This window comes from Oncorhynchus tshawytscha, linkage group LG27 (assembly GCF_018296145.1).
Source record: "Oncorhynchus tshawytscha isolate Ot180627B linkage group LG27, Otsh_v2.0, whole genome shotgun sequence".
In the NCBI taxonomy this organism is placed as follows: Eukaryota; Metazoa; Chordata; class Actinopteri; order Salmoniformes; family Salmonidae; genus Oncorhynchus; species Oncorhynchus tshawytscha.
This window is the reverse complement of record NC_056455.1, coordinates 20,239,682-20,258,738: the sequence shown is the minus strand read 5'-3', so window position 1 is coordinate 20,258,738 and position 19,057 is coordinate 20,239,682. Positions and strand designations below refer to the sequence as shown.

Sequence of the window (19,057 nt, the reverse complement as noted above, 5' to 3'; positions counted from 1 at the left end):
TCCATCTCTGGCTGAAATGAGAAATCACGGAGCAGAGGGGAATAAGAGAATCAGTCGTTGCAGAGGAAGAAAACGGGCTGAGAGTGTGTGAGAGAGAGCAAGACGGAGATAGTGTGTATGTGTGTGGGAGAGAGAGAAAGAGAGAGAGAGCAAGACAGAGATTGTGTGTGTGTGAGCGAGCGAGAGATAGAGTGTATGTGTGTCCACGAATGTGTGTATGAAATCAAATAAGAACAGTCACATCTAATCTTGTGTGGGCCCCTGCTGCCAGGGTTTACGTCTCCCACATGGCCCGGGGTCAACCTTGTTTCTGCTATTCCATCACAGACATTACATTCCCTCCCTCCCGCCACCCCTCACACACCTCCCTCCCGCCACCCCTCACACACCTCCCTCGCTCCGTACCTCACACACCTCCCTCCCTCCACCTCTCAAAACTTCCCTCCTTCCACCCCTCACACACCTCCCTCCCTCCATCCTTCACACACCTCCCACACAGCCAGAGGGTTTGCCAATTGCCATACACCACAGCTGCGGACCCCCGCCAACCTACTACCCAGCCAATCTGCCATGCTGTAGCCTATCTGATCCAGCCACTTGTGTTTGATCAGGCAGCAAGTTTAACACTACACTGTCCTCCTTCTAGAAATACGCCTGCTGTTCCATGTTGCATTTGATGAGTAACATTGTTCATTTGGACATTCATGTAAACAGGGGTGTTTCATGGTCAAGTTTCCACACACACGCACAAGTCAATGTGTATTATCACCAAGAAACACTAAAAAGGCATCGGAGGAGTATTTTCCACTCCAGTGTGGATCCTACCCGCTGTCTGACCTGTTGTTGAAAAAACAACCTCATGTTGTGTTCGGGAGGCCTCAGAGCACCATGAGTCTGTTGAGAAGCCTGAGAGTGCTGAATTAATATGACAGAGCAGAGAGAGAAGGGCCCTTAGAACTACAACATGTGTTAGGTTCTGTTTGAAGTTCCAATCTCCTCTTTTTTCTAACATGGTGGATATCTGAGATGATGATGGCAGGTTGTTAGAGGGAGAGAGGATACAGAGAGAGAGAGAGAAAGAGAGCGGGGAGAGGGGTATTACTGCCGAGGATCCTCTGAACACCAAAGGTAATGATTCAAGTTCATTAGCTGTGAATCCAATTAAGTTTGGCGCCATTCTGAACGGAAAATCGAAATAACTCAATGGAGAATCAGAATCTAAACAACTCAATGGGGAATCAGAATCTGAACAACTCAATGGGGAATCAGAATCTGAACAACTCAATGGGGAATCAGAATCTAAACAACTCAATGGAGATTCAGAATCTAAACAACTCAATGGAGAATCAGAATCTAAATAACTCAATGGGGAATCAGAATCTGAACAACTCAATGGGGAATCAGAATCTAAACAACTCAATGGGGAATCAGAATCTAAACAACTCAATGGAGATTCAGAATCTAAACAACTCAATGGAGAATCAGAATCTAAACACCTCAATAGAGAATCAGAATCTAAACAACTCAATCAGGAATCAGAATCTAAACACCTCAATAGGGAATCAGAATCTAAATAACTCAATGGATAATCAGAATCTAAACAACTCAATGAGGAATCAGAATCTAAACACCTCAATAGGGAATCAGAATCTAAATAACTCAATGGAGAATCAGAATCTAAACAACTCAATGGAGAATCAGAATCAAATCGAAGAGACAGAGAGAGAAAGGGAAAACAGAGGGAGGACAGAAGGAGAAAGATATAGCAGCACGAGGTAATGGGGAGAAAGAACATGGAGCGAGAAAGGGATGGAACGTTATAGAGAGAGAAAGAGGTGGAGAAATTTGTCCTGGCTTGTCTGTGAAAAGATGAGAGAGAAATCAAAGTCAAGGACTTCTCTTTCATGGTTACAAATGAAGGCCGTGGCTAATCTATACTCTCCTACAGTATCCAACACTTCAGATGGGAGTCAGGATGGAGTCATGAGAGTGTGTGTATCAATGTTAACTCAATCACTATGAGCCTGTATACGATCACATACACTGAGTGTACAGAGCATTAGGAACACCTTCCTAATATTGAGTTGCACCCACTTTTGCCCTCAGAACAGCCTCAATTCGTCAGGGCATGGACTCTACAAGGTGTCGAAAGCGTTCCACAGGGTTGCTGGCCCACGTTGACTCCAATGCTTCCCACAGTTGTGTCAAGTTGGCTGGATGTCCTTTGGGTGGTGGACCATTCTTGATACACACGGGAAACTGTTGAGCATGAAAAACCCAGCAGGGCTGTATTTCTTGACACACTCAAACCGGTGCGCCTGGCACCTACTAACATACCCCATTCTAAGGCACTTAAATATTTAGTCTTGCCCATTCACCCTCTGAAAGGTCCACATACACCATCCATGTCTCAATTGTCTCAAGTCTTAAAAATCATTCTTTAACCGGTCTCCTCCCCTTCATCTACACTGATTGAAGTGGATTTAACCAGTGACTTCAATAAGGGATCATAGCTTTCACCTGGATTCACCTGGTCAGTTTATATCGTGGAAAGAGACATGTTCTGTACACTCTCTATGTGTGGGAATACTTTGGAACAGATTTGGTAGTGGTGGGATGCTGGAAATAGCTGAGCCAATTGAAGTAGGTGACAGGCAGGAAGTGAACATTCACTTTCATTGTTTTAAAGGTGAGATAATGAGCTGCCTTGGGATACTCTATAATAATCCCTCAGAACAATTTCAACTTAATCCTGTTACATAAGCAAAACCTTCACCTAAGATCTACCTGGCTACTTTCATAGCACATTATGAATTATAAGGGTTAGTGTTTCCCTTTGTTTAGTACATATAAACAACCCATCTTAATGCTTTGATGCTTAGATAGCTCGACATGACTCCTGGTACAGTTGAAGTCGGAAGTTTACATACACCTTAGCCAAATACATTTAAACTCAGTTTTTCCACAATTCCTGACATTTAATCCTAGTAAAAATTCCATTTTAAGTCAGTTAGGATCACCACTTTATTTTAAGAATGTGAAATGTCCGAATAATAGTAGAGAGAATTATTTATTTCAGCTTTTATTTCTTTCATCACATTCCCAGTGGGTCAGAAGTTTACATACATTCAATTAGTATTTGGTAGCATTGCCTTTAAATTGCTTAACTTGGGTCAAATGTCTCAGGTAGCCTTCCACAAGCTTCCCACAATACGTTGGGTGAATTTTGGCCCATTCCTCCTGACAGAGATGGTGTAACTGAGTCAGGTTTGTAGGCCTACTTGCTCGCACACACTTTTTCAGTTCTGCCCACTGTCATGACGTTGCCCTCTTTGGGTACAGCGAGCACTATTCCCCCTCCCTCTGCACCATCCCCCTCGCTCTGTCTCTCCTAAACCCAGGCTGCTGCGACCCCAGGTCGTAAATTCCTGGAGGAGAATCCTGCCTCGTGGCCAGACAGTATAGAGAGAGAGAGTGAGTTTTTATAGAGAGAACAAAGGAATTTCATCCAGCTCACAGAAGTTGACAACCGAACAATATTCAGGTTCTGGAGAAGGTATAAAAGATAGGTGAAGAATCCAGCTACGAACTGGTCCGTTTGGTACAGTTTTGTGAAACTCATGAGAGACAATACCATAACTATGTTTATACAAGAGTCTCCGTTATGAGGCTTACATCTAATGGTTGTATAAAATGAATGAGTAAAGATTAAACTATTTGTGAAATTATGTAATGTGATGTTAGACTGTTTAATGAAGGAAATTCCAATTCCCTTTGGAGTTGAACTAAATCAGAGGACCGCCCATGAGCACAGTTCGGACCCGGCGTCATGGGACAGCCCTTTTGTATGTTCTGAATAAACCCCCACCTGGGTTTTCCCACTTCAGACCAGCTTACATCGATAACAAGAGGGCCAAGGTTTGATACCAGACCAGTACCTCTATCACAGAGGGAAATGAGGTTTAAGTAGATTGATGAATCTTTTAACCATCCCATGTGGTTAAACTCTTAGACTATCGATACAGACAGAATAAGAACAAGTATTTGATATTAATTACTAGTCTGCAGCTAGGAATTCGGTATCATTGAACGCAAAGACCGACAACCGCCGAAACATCTATCTAATACAACATTTCTGAATGGGACTCTGAAGTATCCATTCTAACGACGAAAGACGGCGGATGAACTTCCAACAGAAAGAAAGACAATTCCAACACACTTAGCGTAAATAAATATACTGATTGCAATTATTCCTGAATGAGTGAGCATTCATGTGCAAAGGATTAACATTTCAATTGTTATAATTATTATCAACTTTGTAGTGTCTTTTATCTTTCGCACCCCTCCGTTTATTGTCCACCAAGCCGCCATGCCGGTTTAACCCACTAGGGCACATTCCCCTATCATTTCCTTGTAACCATATGTACTTTGTTTGTTTCTGTGCATTTCTGTGATTAATTAATTACTTAGTTAGTAAATAAATGATTTAAGACAATTGATATATGGATGACTCATAATGAAGACTGGGTTCGTGCAGATAACCAATAATTTACGACATTTGGAATGAGACTAACGTGAGGTAAAGAATAATTCATTAATCAGAAGACTAAGTGATCAGATATTAAAATATCTGAAAGTTATATCAGGAAAATTATAACTTTGTAATCTGAATATTTTCCTTGGTGCTCCAATTTTCCTAGTTAATTACAGTTACATGATTAATTGGTTTAATCACGCAATACTAATTACAGAGAATCTTTGATAAAGACTAATCTTCAGTTTAATGATGCCAAAGACACGACACCACATATTTTCTATAGGATTGAGGTCAGGGCTTTGTGATGTCCACTCCAATACCTTGACTTTGTTGTCCTTAAGCCATTTTGCCACAACGTTGGAAGTATGCTTGAGGTCATTGTCCATTTGGAAGACCCATTTGCGACCAAGCTTTAACTTTAACTGATGTCTTGAGATGTTGCTTCAATATATCCACAGAATTTTACTTATTCATGATGCCATCTATTTTGTGAAGTGTACCAATCCCTCCTGCAGCAAAGCACCCCCACAACATGATGCTGCCACCCCTCGGTTGGGGTGGTGTTCTTCGGCCTGCAAGCCTCCCCCTTTTTCCTCCAAACATAATGATGGTCATTATGGCCAAGCAGTTCTATTTTTGATTCATCAGACCAGAGGATATTTCTCCAAAAAGTACGATCTTTGTTCCCATGTGCAGTTGCAACCATAGTCTGGCTTTTTTATGGCGGTTTTGGAGCAGTGGCTTCTCCTTGCTGAGTGGCCTTTCAGGTTATATCAATATAGGACTCGTTTTACTGTGGATATAGGATTGATTTGCACTTTTTGTACCAAAGTACGTCTCCAGGAGACAGAACGCGTCTCCTTCCTGAGCGGTATGACGGCTGTGTGGTCCCATGGTGTTTATACTTGCATACTATTGTTTGTACAGATGAATGTGGTCCCTTCAGGTGTTTGGAAATTGCTTTTAAGGATGAACCAGACTTGTGGAGGTCTACACATTTTTATCTGACGTCTTGGCTGATTTCTTTTGATTTTCCCATGATGTCAAGCAAAGAGGCACTGAGTTTGAAGGTAGGCCTTGAAAAACATCCACAGTTACACCTCCAATTGACTCAAATGAATTGTGTCATGCACAAAGTAGATGTCCTAACCGACTTGCCAAAACTATAGTTTGTTAACAAGAAATTTGTGGAGTGGTTGAAAAATCTGATTTGACTTCAACTGTATGTTTGATCAAGAACATTTCAGGTAAAAGAAAACATTTAAATGACTGTTAGTCTAGTGGAATCTACACTCAACAAAAATACAAACCTAAAATGCAACAATTTCAAAGATTTTACTGATTAAATAAATTCATTAGACCCTAATCTATGGATTTCACATGACTAGGAATACAGATATGCATCTGTTGGTCACAGGTACCTTAAAAAATAGGTTAGGGAAGTGGATCAGAAAACCAGTCACTATCTGGTGTGATCACCATTTGCCTCATGCAGCGCGAAACATCTCCTTCACATAGAGTTGATCAGGTTGTTGATTGTGGCCTGTGGAATGCTGTCCCACTCCTCTTCTAGACCTTTTCCTAGACCTTAGTGCTGCTTTTTATACCATCGATCACCACATTCTTTTGGAGAGATTGGAAACCCAAATTCGTCTACACGGACAAGTTCTGGCCTGGTTTAGATCATATCTGTCGGAAAGATATCAGTTTGTCTCTGTGAATGGTTTGTCCTCTAACAAATCAACTGTAAATTTTGGTGTTCCTCAAGGTTCCGTTTTAGGACCACTATTGTTTTCACTATATATTTTACCTCTTGGGGATGTTATTCGAAAACATAATGTTAACTTTCACTCCTATGCGGATGACACAGAGCTGTACATTTCAATGAAACATGGTGAAGCCCCAAAATTGCCCTTGCTAGAAGCATGTGTTTCAGACATAAGGAAGTGGATGGCTGCAAACTTTCTACTTTTAAACTTGGACAAAACAGAGATGCTTGTTCTAGGTCCCAAGAAACAAAGAGATCTTCTGTTGAATCTGACAATTAATTTTAATGGTTGTACAGTCGTCTCAAATAAAACTGTGAAGGACCTCGCCATTACTCTGGACCCTGATCTCTCTTTTGAAGAACATATCAAGACCATTTCAAGGACAGCTTTTTTCCATCTACGTAACATTGCAAAAATCAGAAACTTTCTGTCCAAAAATGATGCAGAAAAATTAATCCACGCTTTTGTCACTTCTAGGTTAGACTACTGTAATGCTCTACTTTCCAGCTACCCGGATAAAGCACTAAATAAACTTCAGTTGGTGCTAAATACAGCTGCTAGAATCCTGACTAGAACCAAAAAATTTTATCATATTACTCCAGTGCTAGCCTCTCTACACTGGCTTCCTGTCAAAGCAAGGGCTGATTTCAAGGTTTTACTGCTAACCTACAAAGCATTACATGGGCTTGCTCCTACCTATCTCTCTGATTTGGTCCTGCCGTACATACCTACACGGACGCTACGGTCACAAGACGCAGGCCTCCTAATTGTCCCTAGAATTTCTAAGCAAACAGCTGGAGGCAGGGCTTTCTCCTATAGAGCTCCATTTTTATGGAACGGTCTGCCTACCCATGTCAGAGACGCAAACTCGGTCTCAACCTTTAAGTCTTTACTGAAGACTTATCTCTTCAGTGGGTCATATGATTGAGTGTAGTCTGGCCAGGAGTGGGAAGGTGAACGGAAAGGCTCTGGAGCAACGAACCGCCCTTGCTGTCTCTGCCTGGCCAGTTCCCCTCTTTCCACTGGGATTCTCTGCCTCTAACCCTATTACAGGGGCTGAGTCACTGGCTTACTGGGGCTCTCTCATGCCGTCCCTGGAGGGGGTGCGTCACCTGAGTGGGTTGATTCACTGTTGTGGTCATCCTGTCTGGGTTGGCGCCCCCCTTGGGTTGTTCCATGGTGGAGATCTTTGTGGGCTATACTCGGCCTTGTCTCAGGATGGTAAGTTGGTGGTTGAAGATATCCCTCTAGTGGTGTGGGGGCTGTGCTTTGGCAGAGTGGGTGGGGTTATATCCTTCCTGTTTGGCCCTGTCCGGGGGTGTCCTCGGATGGGGCCACAGTGTCTCCTGACCCCTCCTGTCTCAGCCTCCAGTATTTATGCTGCAGTAGTTTAAGTGTCAGGGGGCTAGGGTCAGTTTGTTATATCTGGAGTACCTCTCCTGTCCTATTCGGTGTCCTGTGTGAATCTAAGTGTGCATTCTCTAATTCTCTCTTTCTCTCTCTCTCTCTCTCTCTCTCTCTCTCTCTCAGAGGACCTGAGCCCTGGACCATGCCCCAGGACTACCTGACATGATGACTTCTTGCTGTCCCCAGTCCACCTGGCCGTGCTGCTGCTCCAGTTTCAACTGACCTGAGCCCTAGGACCATGCCCCAGGACTACCTGACATGATTACTCCTTGCTGTCCCCAGTCCACCTGGCCGTGCTGCTGCTCCAGTTTCAACTGTTCTGCCTTATTATTATTTGACCATGCTGGTCATTTATGAACATTTGAACATCTTGGCCATGCTCTGTTATAATCTCCACCCGGCACAGCCAGAAGAGGACTGGCCACCCCACATATGCTCTCTCTAATTCTCTCTTTCTTTCTCTCTCTCGGAGGACCTGAGCCCTAGGACCATGCCCCAGGACTACCTGACATGATGACTCCTTGCTGTCCCCAGTCCACCTGACCGTGCTGCTGCTCCAGTTTCAACTGTTCTGCCTTATTATTATTCGACCATGCTGGTCATTTATGAACATTTGAACATCTTGGCCATGTTCTGTTATAATCTCCACCGGCACAGCCAGAAGAGGACTGGCCACCCCACATAGCCTGGTTCCTCTCTAGGTTTCTTCCTAGGTTTTGGCCTTTCTAGGGAGTTTTTCCTAGCCACCGTGCTTCTACACCTGCATTGCTTGCTGTTTGGGGTTTTAGGCTGGGTTTCTGTACAGCACTTTGAGATATCAGCTGATGTACGAAGGGCTATATAAATAAATTTGATTTGATTTGATTTCAATGGCTTTGCAAAGTTGCTGGATATGGGGATATGGACACGCTGTCTATATATATATATATATATATATATATATATATATATATATATATATATTTATATCTATATCTATATATGGACATGCTGTGTATACTCTGTCGTACACGTCAATCCAGAGCATCCCAAACATGCTCAGTGGGTGACATGTCTGGTGTCTATACAGGCCATGGAATAACTGGGGCATTTTCAGCTTCCAGGAATTGTGTACAGATCCTTGCGACATGGGGCTGTGCATTATCATGCTGAAACATGAGGTGATGGCGGCGGATGAATAGCACAACAATGGGTCTCAGGTTCTCCTCACAGTATCTCTGTGCATTCAATCCATTGATAAAATGCAATTGTGTTCATTGTCTGTAGCTTATGCCTGCCCATAACATAACCCCACTGCCACCATGATGCACTCTGTTCACAACGTTGACATCAGCAACCCGCTTGCCCACACAATGCCCTACATGCCGTCTGCCATCTGCCGGTACAGTTGAAACCGGGATTCATCCGTGAAGAGCACACTTCTCCAGTGTGCCAGTGGCCATAGAAGGTGAGCATTTACCACTGAAGTAAGTTACGATGCCGAACTGCAGTCAGGTCAAGACCCTGGTTAGGATGACAAGCAGGCAGATGAGCTTCCCTGAGACAGTTTCTGACAGTTTTTGCAGAATGTCTTCGGTTGTGCAAACCCACAGTTTCATCAGCAGTCTGGGTGGCTGGTCTCAGGTGATCCGGCTGGTGAAGAAGCCGGATGTAGAGGTCCTGGGCTGGCATAGTTACACAGGGTCTGCAGTTGTGAGGCCGGTTGGACATCAGTGGTATTGTGTTGTGTGACAAAACTGCACATTTTAGAGTGGCCTTTTATTGTCCCCTGTACAAGGTGCACCTGTGCAATGATCATACTGTTTAATCAGCTTCTTGATATGCCACACCTGTCAGGAGGATGGGTTATCTTGGCAAAGGAGAAATGCCCACTAACAGGGATATAAATAAATCCTCCACATACAACACCCATTCTGCCAGGAACATTCTGTTAAAGGTCCCCAAAGCACACACATCCCTAGGTATTTTCAGTTCGCTGCAGCTAGCGACTGGAACGAGATGCAACAAACACTCAAACTGGACAGTTTTATCTCAATCTCTTCATTCAAAGACTCAATCATGGACACTCTTACTGACAGTTGTGGCTGCTTTGCGTGATATATTGTCGTCTCTACCTTCTTGCCCTTTGTGCTGTTGTCTGTACCCAATAATGGTTGTACCATGTTTTGAGCTGCTCCATGTTGTGCTGCTGCCATGTTGTGTTGCTACCATGTTGTTTTCATGTTGTGTAGCTATCATGCTGTAGCAACACAACATGAAAAGGTCGTAGGTCTCTCTTTATGTAGTGGCTCCCAAGTGGTGCAGTGGTCTAAGGCACTGAATTGCTGTGCTCGAGGCATCACTACAGACACCCTGGTTTGAATCCAGGCTGTGTCACAACCGGCCGTGATTGGGAGTCCCATAGGGCGGTGCACAATTGGCCCAGCGTTGTCCGGGTTTGGCCGGTGTAGGCCGTCATTGTAAATAAGAATCTGTTCTTAACTGACTTGCCTAGTTAAATAAAGGTTAAAAAACACTTTAAATGTTGCGTTTATATTTTTGTTCAGTGCAGTGTAATAACCTCACAGTCTGATGTGAAATGTTTAACTCCCCACTCCTGCAAAAATTCAGTAGTTAACCCAACGGCAGAATGAGAAAACAAGTCTTCAGATCAAGAGAAGAGTGAGAAAACTCGCCTGGCTCTTCCACTTTCTAATCTGAACTTCAGATGACCTCTCTTGCAGACAGGGACAACCCATACAACATCCCACACAAACACGGCCAAGATCGCATTGTGTTCAATAAGGACTTAAGAAAGTACAGTGAAAAAAGGAATATATTGATTGGAAACAACAGAGGAAGCCTGTTGATACTGTGAAAGGTGGTTGTAGTAAGTGTTGATACTGTGAAAGGTGGTTGTAGTAAGTGTTGATACTGTGAAAGGTGGTTGTAGTAAGTGTTGATACTGTGAAAGGTGGTTGTAGTAAGTGTTGATACTGTGAAAGGTGGTTGTAGTAAGTGTTGATACTGTGAAAGGTGGTTGTAGTAAGTGTTGATACTGTGAAAGGTGGTTGTAGTAAGTGTTGATACTGTGAAAGGTGGTTGTAGTAAGTGTTGACACTGTATTATGCACCCTGGGCAAAACCTTAGGTCGAAATCAATAGCAGCTATGTGCATACTTTCCATATGTTACGTGTTCCTGTCTGAGGACAGTGAACAATAACAAAGTGTGTGGTATTGGAGAAGCCAGAGGTCAAGTGCAATGGCTGAGTCCCAAACGGCACCCGATTCCCTTTATCGTGCACTACCTTTGAGCAGGGCCCAAAGTAGTGTACTGTACAGGGAATAGGGTGCCATTTGGGGTGAAGCCAATGAGTTTCATCAGACACACAGTGGAGAAGTGGAGCTGGAGGTTAGCACTGCGACTGCAGCAAATCTCTCTTTAAATTCACATGAAAGTTATTCAAATGTTTGTAAAAGTAAATGGTTGGAGAAAATGACTTCGATGAGGTCCTAATCACTTGACAAGTCATCATTGAATTCCACTTGACAACCCTGCAAATATTTAAGATGCACTTGAGAGATCAGCCCCTCGAAGACAGCTAATGTATGAGAGGAAATGAGACAATCTGAAGCTCTCATTATTTCTTCCACCGAGCAATCCTGATGCCAATGTGAGTTGCAGTGTATCTAGGCAACTGCATATCTATTTCTAAAACACCGCACACACCTACGCTGGTGATCAAATTAAGATAGCACATCTGTAGTTACGTGTAATAGCAAACGGGTTGGGTTGTGTACATTAATAATGACTAATAAAGTGATTGTTGTCATAATTTTTAAAAATCAATCTAGACTAATTAATATAAATGAAAAAGACAAAAATGACTTTACACTACAGATGTAGGATCTTCATTTGATCACTCTTTTGTTGCACAGTAGGAAATGTAAACTTGGAGTATATTCAATGTTTAAAAAGGCTTCTAAAGTTTGTAATTTCCACTTTAAAATGTCAGATTTGATTTGCCCTTACAAAAATTGTATCAAACCCTACAAAGAAGTCAATTTATTCTAATCCACATAATACTTCGCCTTTTCTGTTGCTGCAAGATCATTTTCCTGCTGTAGAAAACTGGCTCAAATTAAGATCCTACATCTGTACTGTGCTCCTGTTGATGCTCATCCAATCTAGATGAAGAACACGGACCAGTTTTTTTTTTTTACCTATCGGATAGGATTAAATGCATAAAAATCGAATTAATTGAACAGACAAATCATTGACTTGAATGGGGCCAATTCTATTCATTCAATTTCTATGCATTTAATCCTATCCAATAGGAAAAATCTAGATAGATAACTTTTTAAAAACTGGTCCCAGGAAACTGTGGATTTTGACTACCTCTAGCAGTAAAATACCCAGGAACCAAAAATACAACAGTTCCATTCTTCAGATCAATAATCATCCCATGCCAAATGTCAACACCCCCTCTTCCTCCATGGTCCTATCCTGATACTGTCCACTTCCTCTGTACTACAAACTAACTCCTGTGAGTCCAGACATGACAGTATGGCAAGCAAAATAAGCTGCCTCTCTACCCTCTAAAGCTCCCAGGATGCAGCTAGCCACAAACCTGACCATGGAGACGATGCAGCTCTGATTGACTGCATGCCTTTGCCAGGCAGACAGAGAGGAGAGGGTGAGAGGAGGGGTGGAGAGAGAGGAGAGGGTGAGAGGAGAGAAATAGGGGGGAGAAAAATAATAGAAAGGCTGAGGTAGGAGCCCTGTTCCGTGTGTCCAGTGTGTCTAATATGTCCGGTATGTCTGTTGTGTCCGGTTTGTCTGGTGTACCTGGTGTGTCCGGTGCCTTTGCTTAGATTTAAGTCTCTAAAGGCACTGAGGCCCTGCTTCTCTGTGAGGTGGAAGCTGTGAGGAGGAAGCTGCAAGGAGGAAGCTCTGAGTAGGAAGTTCTGAGCCCCCTGTTATCTGCTGACAGGACTGAGCCAGCTGGTTGTGTGCTAATTAATCCGTACAGGCACACAGAGGGATAAACAAGGGCACCATCCAGGGCCCTCCATCCCACTAGGAGACTCTACAAAGAGGTCTACACTCTCACTGTGCTGCTAGGTGCCTCTCTGTATAGCGACTTAGCCTCTGCCTTATCACCCCAGACTTAAACACACCAGTGATGGGAAGGGACAGCTGAGGAGAAGCCTATGTGTCTAACTGCTAATCTGAGAAGAACATGTGGAGAATTGATCGGGGGAAATAAACAGGCTCTCTGCATGATACATGTTCTATATATGGAGAGTAAATATAGTCTATCTGCTAGAGGGCCCATGACTTGGCTTGATGCTGTGCTTCAACAACTCCCCTGTCTTCACTTCCACGCAGGTTGAGACGTGAGCAAGGCTTTCAATGAGGCTCATTGGGCAGCTAACAGGTCAGGCAGCAAGCTCCCTCCTACACAAGACTATCTGAACAACTCACATGGCTTCTTCCACTATGAACAACAAATCGTGAGGAAACTGATAAAGGAATGGCATCGCTTCCAAATCTGAAAGGAAAAGCACATCCTGGCTTGACAGCAAGTCAATACATTTTGGGCAGAATTGATATAAATGATGAAAAACACAGGACATAGAATATAACTTTGGGGGACACCAGTTGTCAACTCCACACAGTCAGATTGAACACCCTCTACATGGATACATTGTGATTTGGATGGAGAGGGTCAGGTATGGTGTAGTTGGGTCTACCTGTGTCGCCCCACACGGGTAGGTACTCGTCCTGCTGGATGTCCAGCATAATCTCCAGGCCGTTCCCCGTCCCTCCCTTCATGGTGGTCCGCAGCGTCTTCCCCTCCTCCGCTGCGTTGAACATGTAACACTTCCCATACCTGGTGAACACCTGCAGAGAGAGAGAGAGAGAGAGAGAGAGAGAGAGAGAGAGAGAGAGAGAGAGAGAGAGCAGAAGTTAGTACTGACCATGTTATGTACACAGGCTGGTGGACATCAGGAGATGGACTGATACATTAACTAATCATAAACTGGTACCATGACATTCCCTGAGGCGATTTAGGGAAGAACTGTCCTTATAGCCTTCTAAATGCATTAAGAAATCAGCAGGCTGAACTAGATATGATAATGATTGTAACACCCTACAGGCAAATTCAAATGACAACAACAGAGCCTGGAACAAAAGTTAAGTATTAAGGATTCATGTGAAGACTAGGAACACAAAATGTTGATTTGTCCCTTGGTTGCCCTTGATAGAAATCCATGATCAATCCCAATGGCACACAACAACCTTCTAACACATTCTCCTATGATTACCAAAAATTGGAAGAGGCACCTTGTGCTTTTTAAAAATGTGTTTACGAGCATACACTTTATGGCACGGCAATGGGCCACATTGGAGACAAATCCTATCATTTCAGTGTAATGGAGCATGTGGCTGTTGTTCCCCCTCCCTTCAAGTGGCTGGATGAGCAGAAGCATTACAGGCTGTGGAGCCCTCACTCTCTGTAGAACAGCTAATAACAGGCTTTCTGCAGCTCCACTCTGCTCCGGTCAGGTGGAGAAAGCACTTTTCAGCTCCTATATTGGGTAAAGTAGGGCCAAATTAGGCCTTAAAGGAAAGTAGTGGCAGAGATTTGAAAAAAGCATGGGCACTTTACTCTGTAATCACTTAAAAGCAGTGCTCACTCTGCCATTAGTGGCATGGAGTTCATGCGAGGTAAAACCTGCATTCGCCATCCCCATTTTCAGTACATTGTTAACAGTTCAAGGAGAACTGTTGAGATGCCATTATGAGAAGGAATGCATAGGGAAAGCTCAGCTTTTCTAGGTAATAACTGAACTTTTGCCCCTCATTCAATCAAACAAATCGGCACAGTTATATGTCACACCACTGTGTTAGATAGCGACTTTGAGGTTTATATGAATAATAGACTGGTGTAAAATGCAGAATCAGTGCAGCTTATTTAGAGACAGGTGTGTAAAAGATGCACACACGTAAATTAGATGGGTCTTGGGAGGTCCCTGCTCATGGATAATAATCACCATAACAACCCTCAGCCCACCTTCCTTTCCCTCACCAATCAGAGAAGGACTGAGGAATAGAATGTTGTTTGAACATCATCAACAAGGTCACACACTCCAAGCCTTCTTATTGGATAGAAGCAGTGGTGGCCTATCTGCCCTTCTATGTTCCGGTCTGGGATCAGTGTGGTTCTGGGAGCTCAGAATGGTTGCAGTTACAGTGCCTTCAGAAAGTATTCACACCCCTTGACTTTTCCCTCATTTTGTTGTGTTACAGCCTGAATTTAAAATGGTTACATTAAGATTGTGTTTCACTGGCCCACACACAATACCACATAATGTCTTAGTGGAATGTTTACTATGTAATGTTTACTAAGCAACTAAAATATTTACTAAGTAATTAAAAATGAAAAGCTGAAATGTCAATAAGTATTCAACCCCTTTGTTATGGCAATCCTAAATAAGTTCAGGAGTACAAATTTACTTAACAAGTTAACAAGTCACATAATAAGTTGTACCCACTCTGTGTGCACTAATAGTGTTTAATATGATTTTTGAATGACTACCTCATCTCTGTACCCCACACATACAATTGTCTGTAAGGTCCCTCAGTTGAGCAGTGAATTTCAAACACATATTCAACCACAAAGACCAGGGAAGTTTTCCAATGCCTCGCAAAGAAGGGACTTATTGTTCAAGGGTTAAAAAAAGCAGACATTAAACATCCCTTTGAGCATGGTGAAGTTAATAATTATACGTTGGATGGTGTATCAATACACCCAGTCACTACAAAGATACAGGTGTTCATCCTAACTCAGTTGCCGTGAAGAAGGAAACCGCTCAGGGATTTCACCATGAGGCCAACAGTTACAGAGTTTAATGGTTGTGATAGGAGAAAACTGAGGATGGATCAACAACATTGTAGTTACTCCACAATACTAACCTAAATATCAGTGAAAAGAAGGAAGCCTGTACAGAATTAAAGTATTCCAAAACATGCATCCTGTTTGCAATAAGGCACAAAAGTAAAATTGCAAAAAATGTGTCAAAGAAATGAACTGTATGTCCTGAATAGAAAGTGTTGTGTTTGGGGCAAATCCAATACAACCCATCACTGAGTACCACTCCTCATATTTTCGACCATGCATAATTTTATCCTTGTCATCGGCAACGACTAGTAAATAGAGTAAATAGAATAGGGGCCTCCCGAGTGGCGCAGTGGTCTGCGGCATCACTACAGCCTGGGGTTCGATCCCAGGCTACGTCATAACCGGCCGTGATCGGGAGTCCCATAGGGCGGCGCACAATTGGCTCAGTGTTGTCTGGGTTAGGGGAGAGTTTGGCTAGAGGAGCTTCAGTTGGCTCATCGCACTCTAGCGACTCCTTGTGGTTGTCTGGCTGCCTACAGGCTATCTACATCTCTACATCTCTACAGTTCTACAGTTGTACAGCCCTATAGTTCTACATCTCTACAGTTCTACATCTCTACAGTTTTACATCTCTACAGTTCTACATCTCTACATCTCTACAGTTCTACAGATCTACAGCTCTACATGCACAGTTCTACAGTTCTACAGTTCTACAGCTCTACATCTCTACAGTTCTACATCTCTACAATTCTACAGGTCTACAGTTCTACAGCTCTACATCTTTACAGTTCTACAGTTCTACATCTCTACATCTCTACAGTTCTACAGTTCTACATCTCTACATCTCTACAGTTCTACAGCTCTACATCTTTACAGTTCTACAGTTCTACAGTTCTACATCTCTACAATTCTACAGTTATATAGTTCTACAGTTCTACATCTCTACATCGCTACAGTTCTACAGTTCTACAGTTCTACATCTCTACAATTCTACAGTTATATAGTTCTACAGTTCTACATCTCTATAGTTCTACAGTTCTACAGTTCTACAGCTCTACATCTCTACAGTTCTACAGTTCTACATCTCTACATCTCTACAGTTCGACATCTCTACAGTTCTACATCTCTACAGCTCTACATCTCTACAGCTCTACAGCTCTACAGCTCTACAGTTCTACAGCTCTACATCTCTACAGTTCTACATCTCTACAGTTCTACATCTCTACAGTTCTACAGTTCTACATCTCTACAGTTCTACAGTTCTACAGTTCTACAGTTCTACATCTCTACAGTTCTACAGCTCTACAGTTCTACAGTTCTACATCTCTACAGTTCTACAGTTCTACATCTCTACAGTTCTACAGTTCTACATCTCTACAGTTCTACAGTTCTACAGTTCTACATCTCTACAGTTCTACAGCTCTACATCTCTACAGTTCTACATCTCTACAGTTCTACAGTTCTACAGTTCTACAGTTCTACATCTCTACAGCTCTACAGCTCTACAGTTCTACAGTTCTACATCTCTACAGTTCTACAGTTCTACAGTTCTACAGTTCTATAGTTCTACAGTTCTACAGTTCTACAGTTCTACATCTCTACAGTTCTACAGTTCTACAGTTCTACAGTTCTACATCTCTACAGTTCTACAGTTCTACAGTTCTACATCTCTACAGTTCTACAGTTCTACAGTTCTACAGTTCACAGTTCTATAGTTCTACAGTTCTACAGTTCTACATCTCTACAGTTCTACAGTTCTACAGTTCTACATCTCTACAGTTCTACAGTTCTACATCTCTACAGTTCTACAGTTCTACAGTTCTATAGTTCTACAGTTCTACAGTTCTACAGTTCTACATCTCTACAGTTCTACAGTTCTACAGTTCTACATCTCTACAGTTCTACAGTTCTACAGTTCTACATCTCTACAGTTCTACAGTTCTACAGTTCTACATCTCTACAGTTCTACATCTCTACAGTTCTACATCTCTACAGTTCTACAGTTCTACATCTCTACAGTTCTACAGTTCTACAGTTCTACATCTCTACAGTTCTACAGCTCTACAGTTCTACAGTTCTACATCTCTACAGTTCTACAGTTCTACATCTCTACAGTTCTACAGTTGTACAGTTCTACAGTTCTACATCTCTACAGCTCTACAGTTCTACAGGTTCTCCTTGAACCAGTGATGTAACAATATATCCAGTTTCCATGTGGTTTTTGAGTTGTGGTAGTTTCAACAGCTTATATCCCCTCTGTAATTGAGTGATTTATTACCACTTGTCAAAACAACAGGGTTTTTGGTGTGTGGAGTATATAAGGTGCTTGTTTAATATGATACTATTGTTGTGTAGATAGTAAATGTTATGTTTAGGATATATATCACACACTGTTTCTGCATATTGGTTACTTATTTGAACACTTTAAAACTATATATTGGCAGTGGCCTAGTTATTTATTTAACCTTTATTTAAACAGGGAGTCACACTGCGATTAAACATCTATTCTACAAGAGAGTCGTGTACTTTACAATAAAAATAAATAATCATAATAAATCAAATCAAATCAAATCAAATTTCATTTGTCACATACACATGGTTAGCAGATGTTAATGCGAGTGTAGCGAAATGATAATAATAAATAACATTAAAACAACATACACCTCCTGTACCAGTCAAAAGTCTGGACACACCTACTCATTCCAAAGTTTGTCTTTATTTGTATTATTTTCTGCATTGTAGAATAATAGTGAAGACATCAAAACTATGAAATAACACATATGGAATCATGTAGTAACCAAAAAAGTGTTAAACACATCAAAATATATTTTATATTTGAGATTCTTAAAAGTAGTTACCCTTTGCCTTGATGACAGCTTTGCACACTCTTGGCATGCTAACCACTACGGTACAGAAATACAATACTGTAAAATACAATACACAATTACAACACAGGTGGGAGATGTATGATTGCCATCCCTATGAGTGTACCGCCCTCAGTCAGGCCATGGATGAGACATGCAATGCAATGCCAGACTTGGATTCGCCGTGCCACAAGGTTTTTCCCCAGGTGCATTTTTTATTCATTTTTATTTCACCTTTATTTAACCAGGTAGGCTAGTTGAGAACAAGTTCTCATTTACAACTGCGACCTGGCCAAGATAAAGCATAGCAGTGTGAACAGACAACACAGAGATACACATGGAGTAAACAATTAACAAGTCAATAACATAGTAGAACAAAAGAGTCTGTATACATTGTGTGCAAAAGGCATGAGGAGTGAGGCAAATAATTACAATTTTGCAGATTAACACTGGAGTGATAAATGATCAGATGGCATAAACAACGAGGATATTTACTGAGAGGTTGATGAGTTCCCATGTAAAGATGTCCAGACTGGGCTTGACGCTTTTAAACAAGATGTTCCTTTCATTTCCTTGTGTTGATTATCTTTA

At 42.1% G+C, this 19,057-nt stretch overlaps 1 protein-coding gene across 2 annotated transcripts in view; it reads right to left on the bottom strand.

Moving 5' to 3' along the window:
* The window catches only part of LOC112237214 (acid-sensing ion channel 2), a 564,722-nt gene that overhangs the window by 40,917 nt on the left and 504,748 nt on the right, over positions 1 to 19,057 (bottom strand). For both annotated transcript variants that reach the window (XM_042307187.1, XM_042307186.1), the window contains one exon: positions 13,450 to 13,600. In XM_042307187.1, coding sequence (XP_042163121.1) covers positions 13,450 to 13,600 — 151 coding nt within the window. The remainder of the gene's footprint in view (positions 1 to 13,449; positions 13,601 to 19,057) is intronic.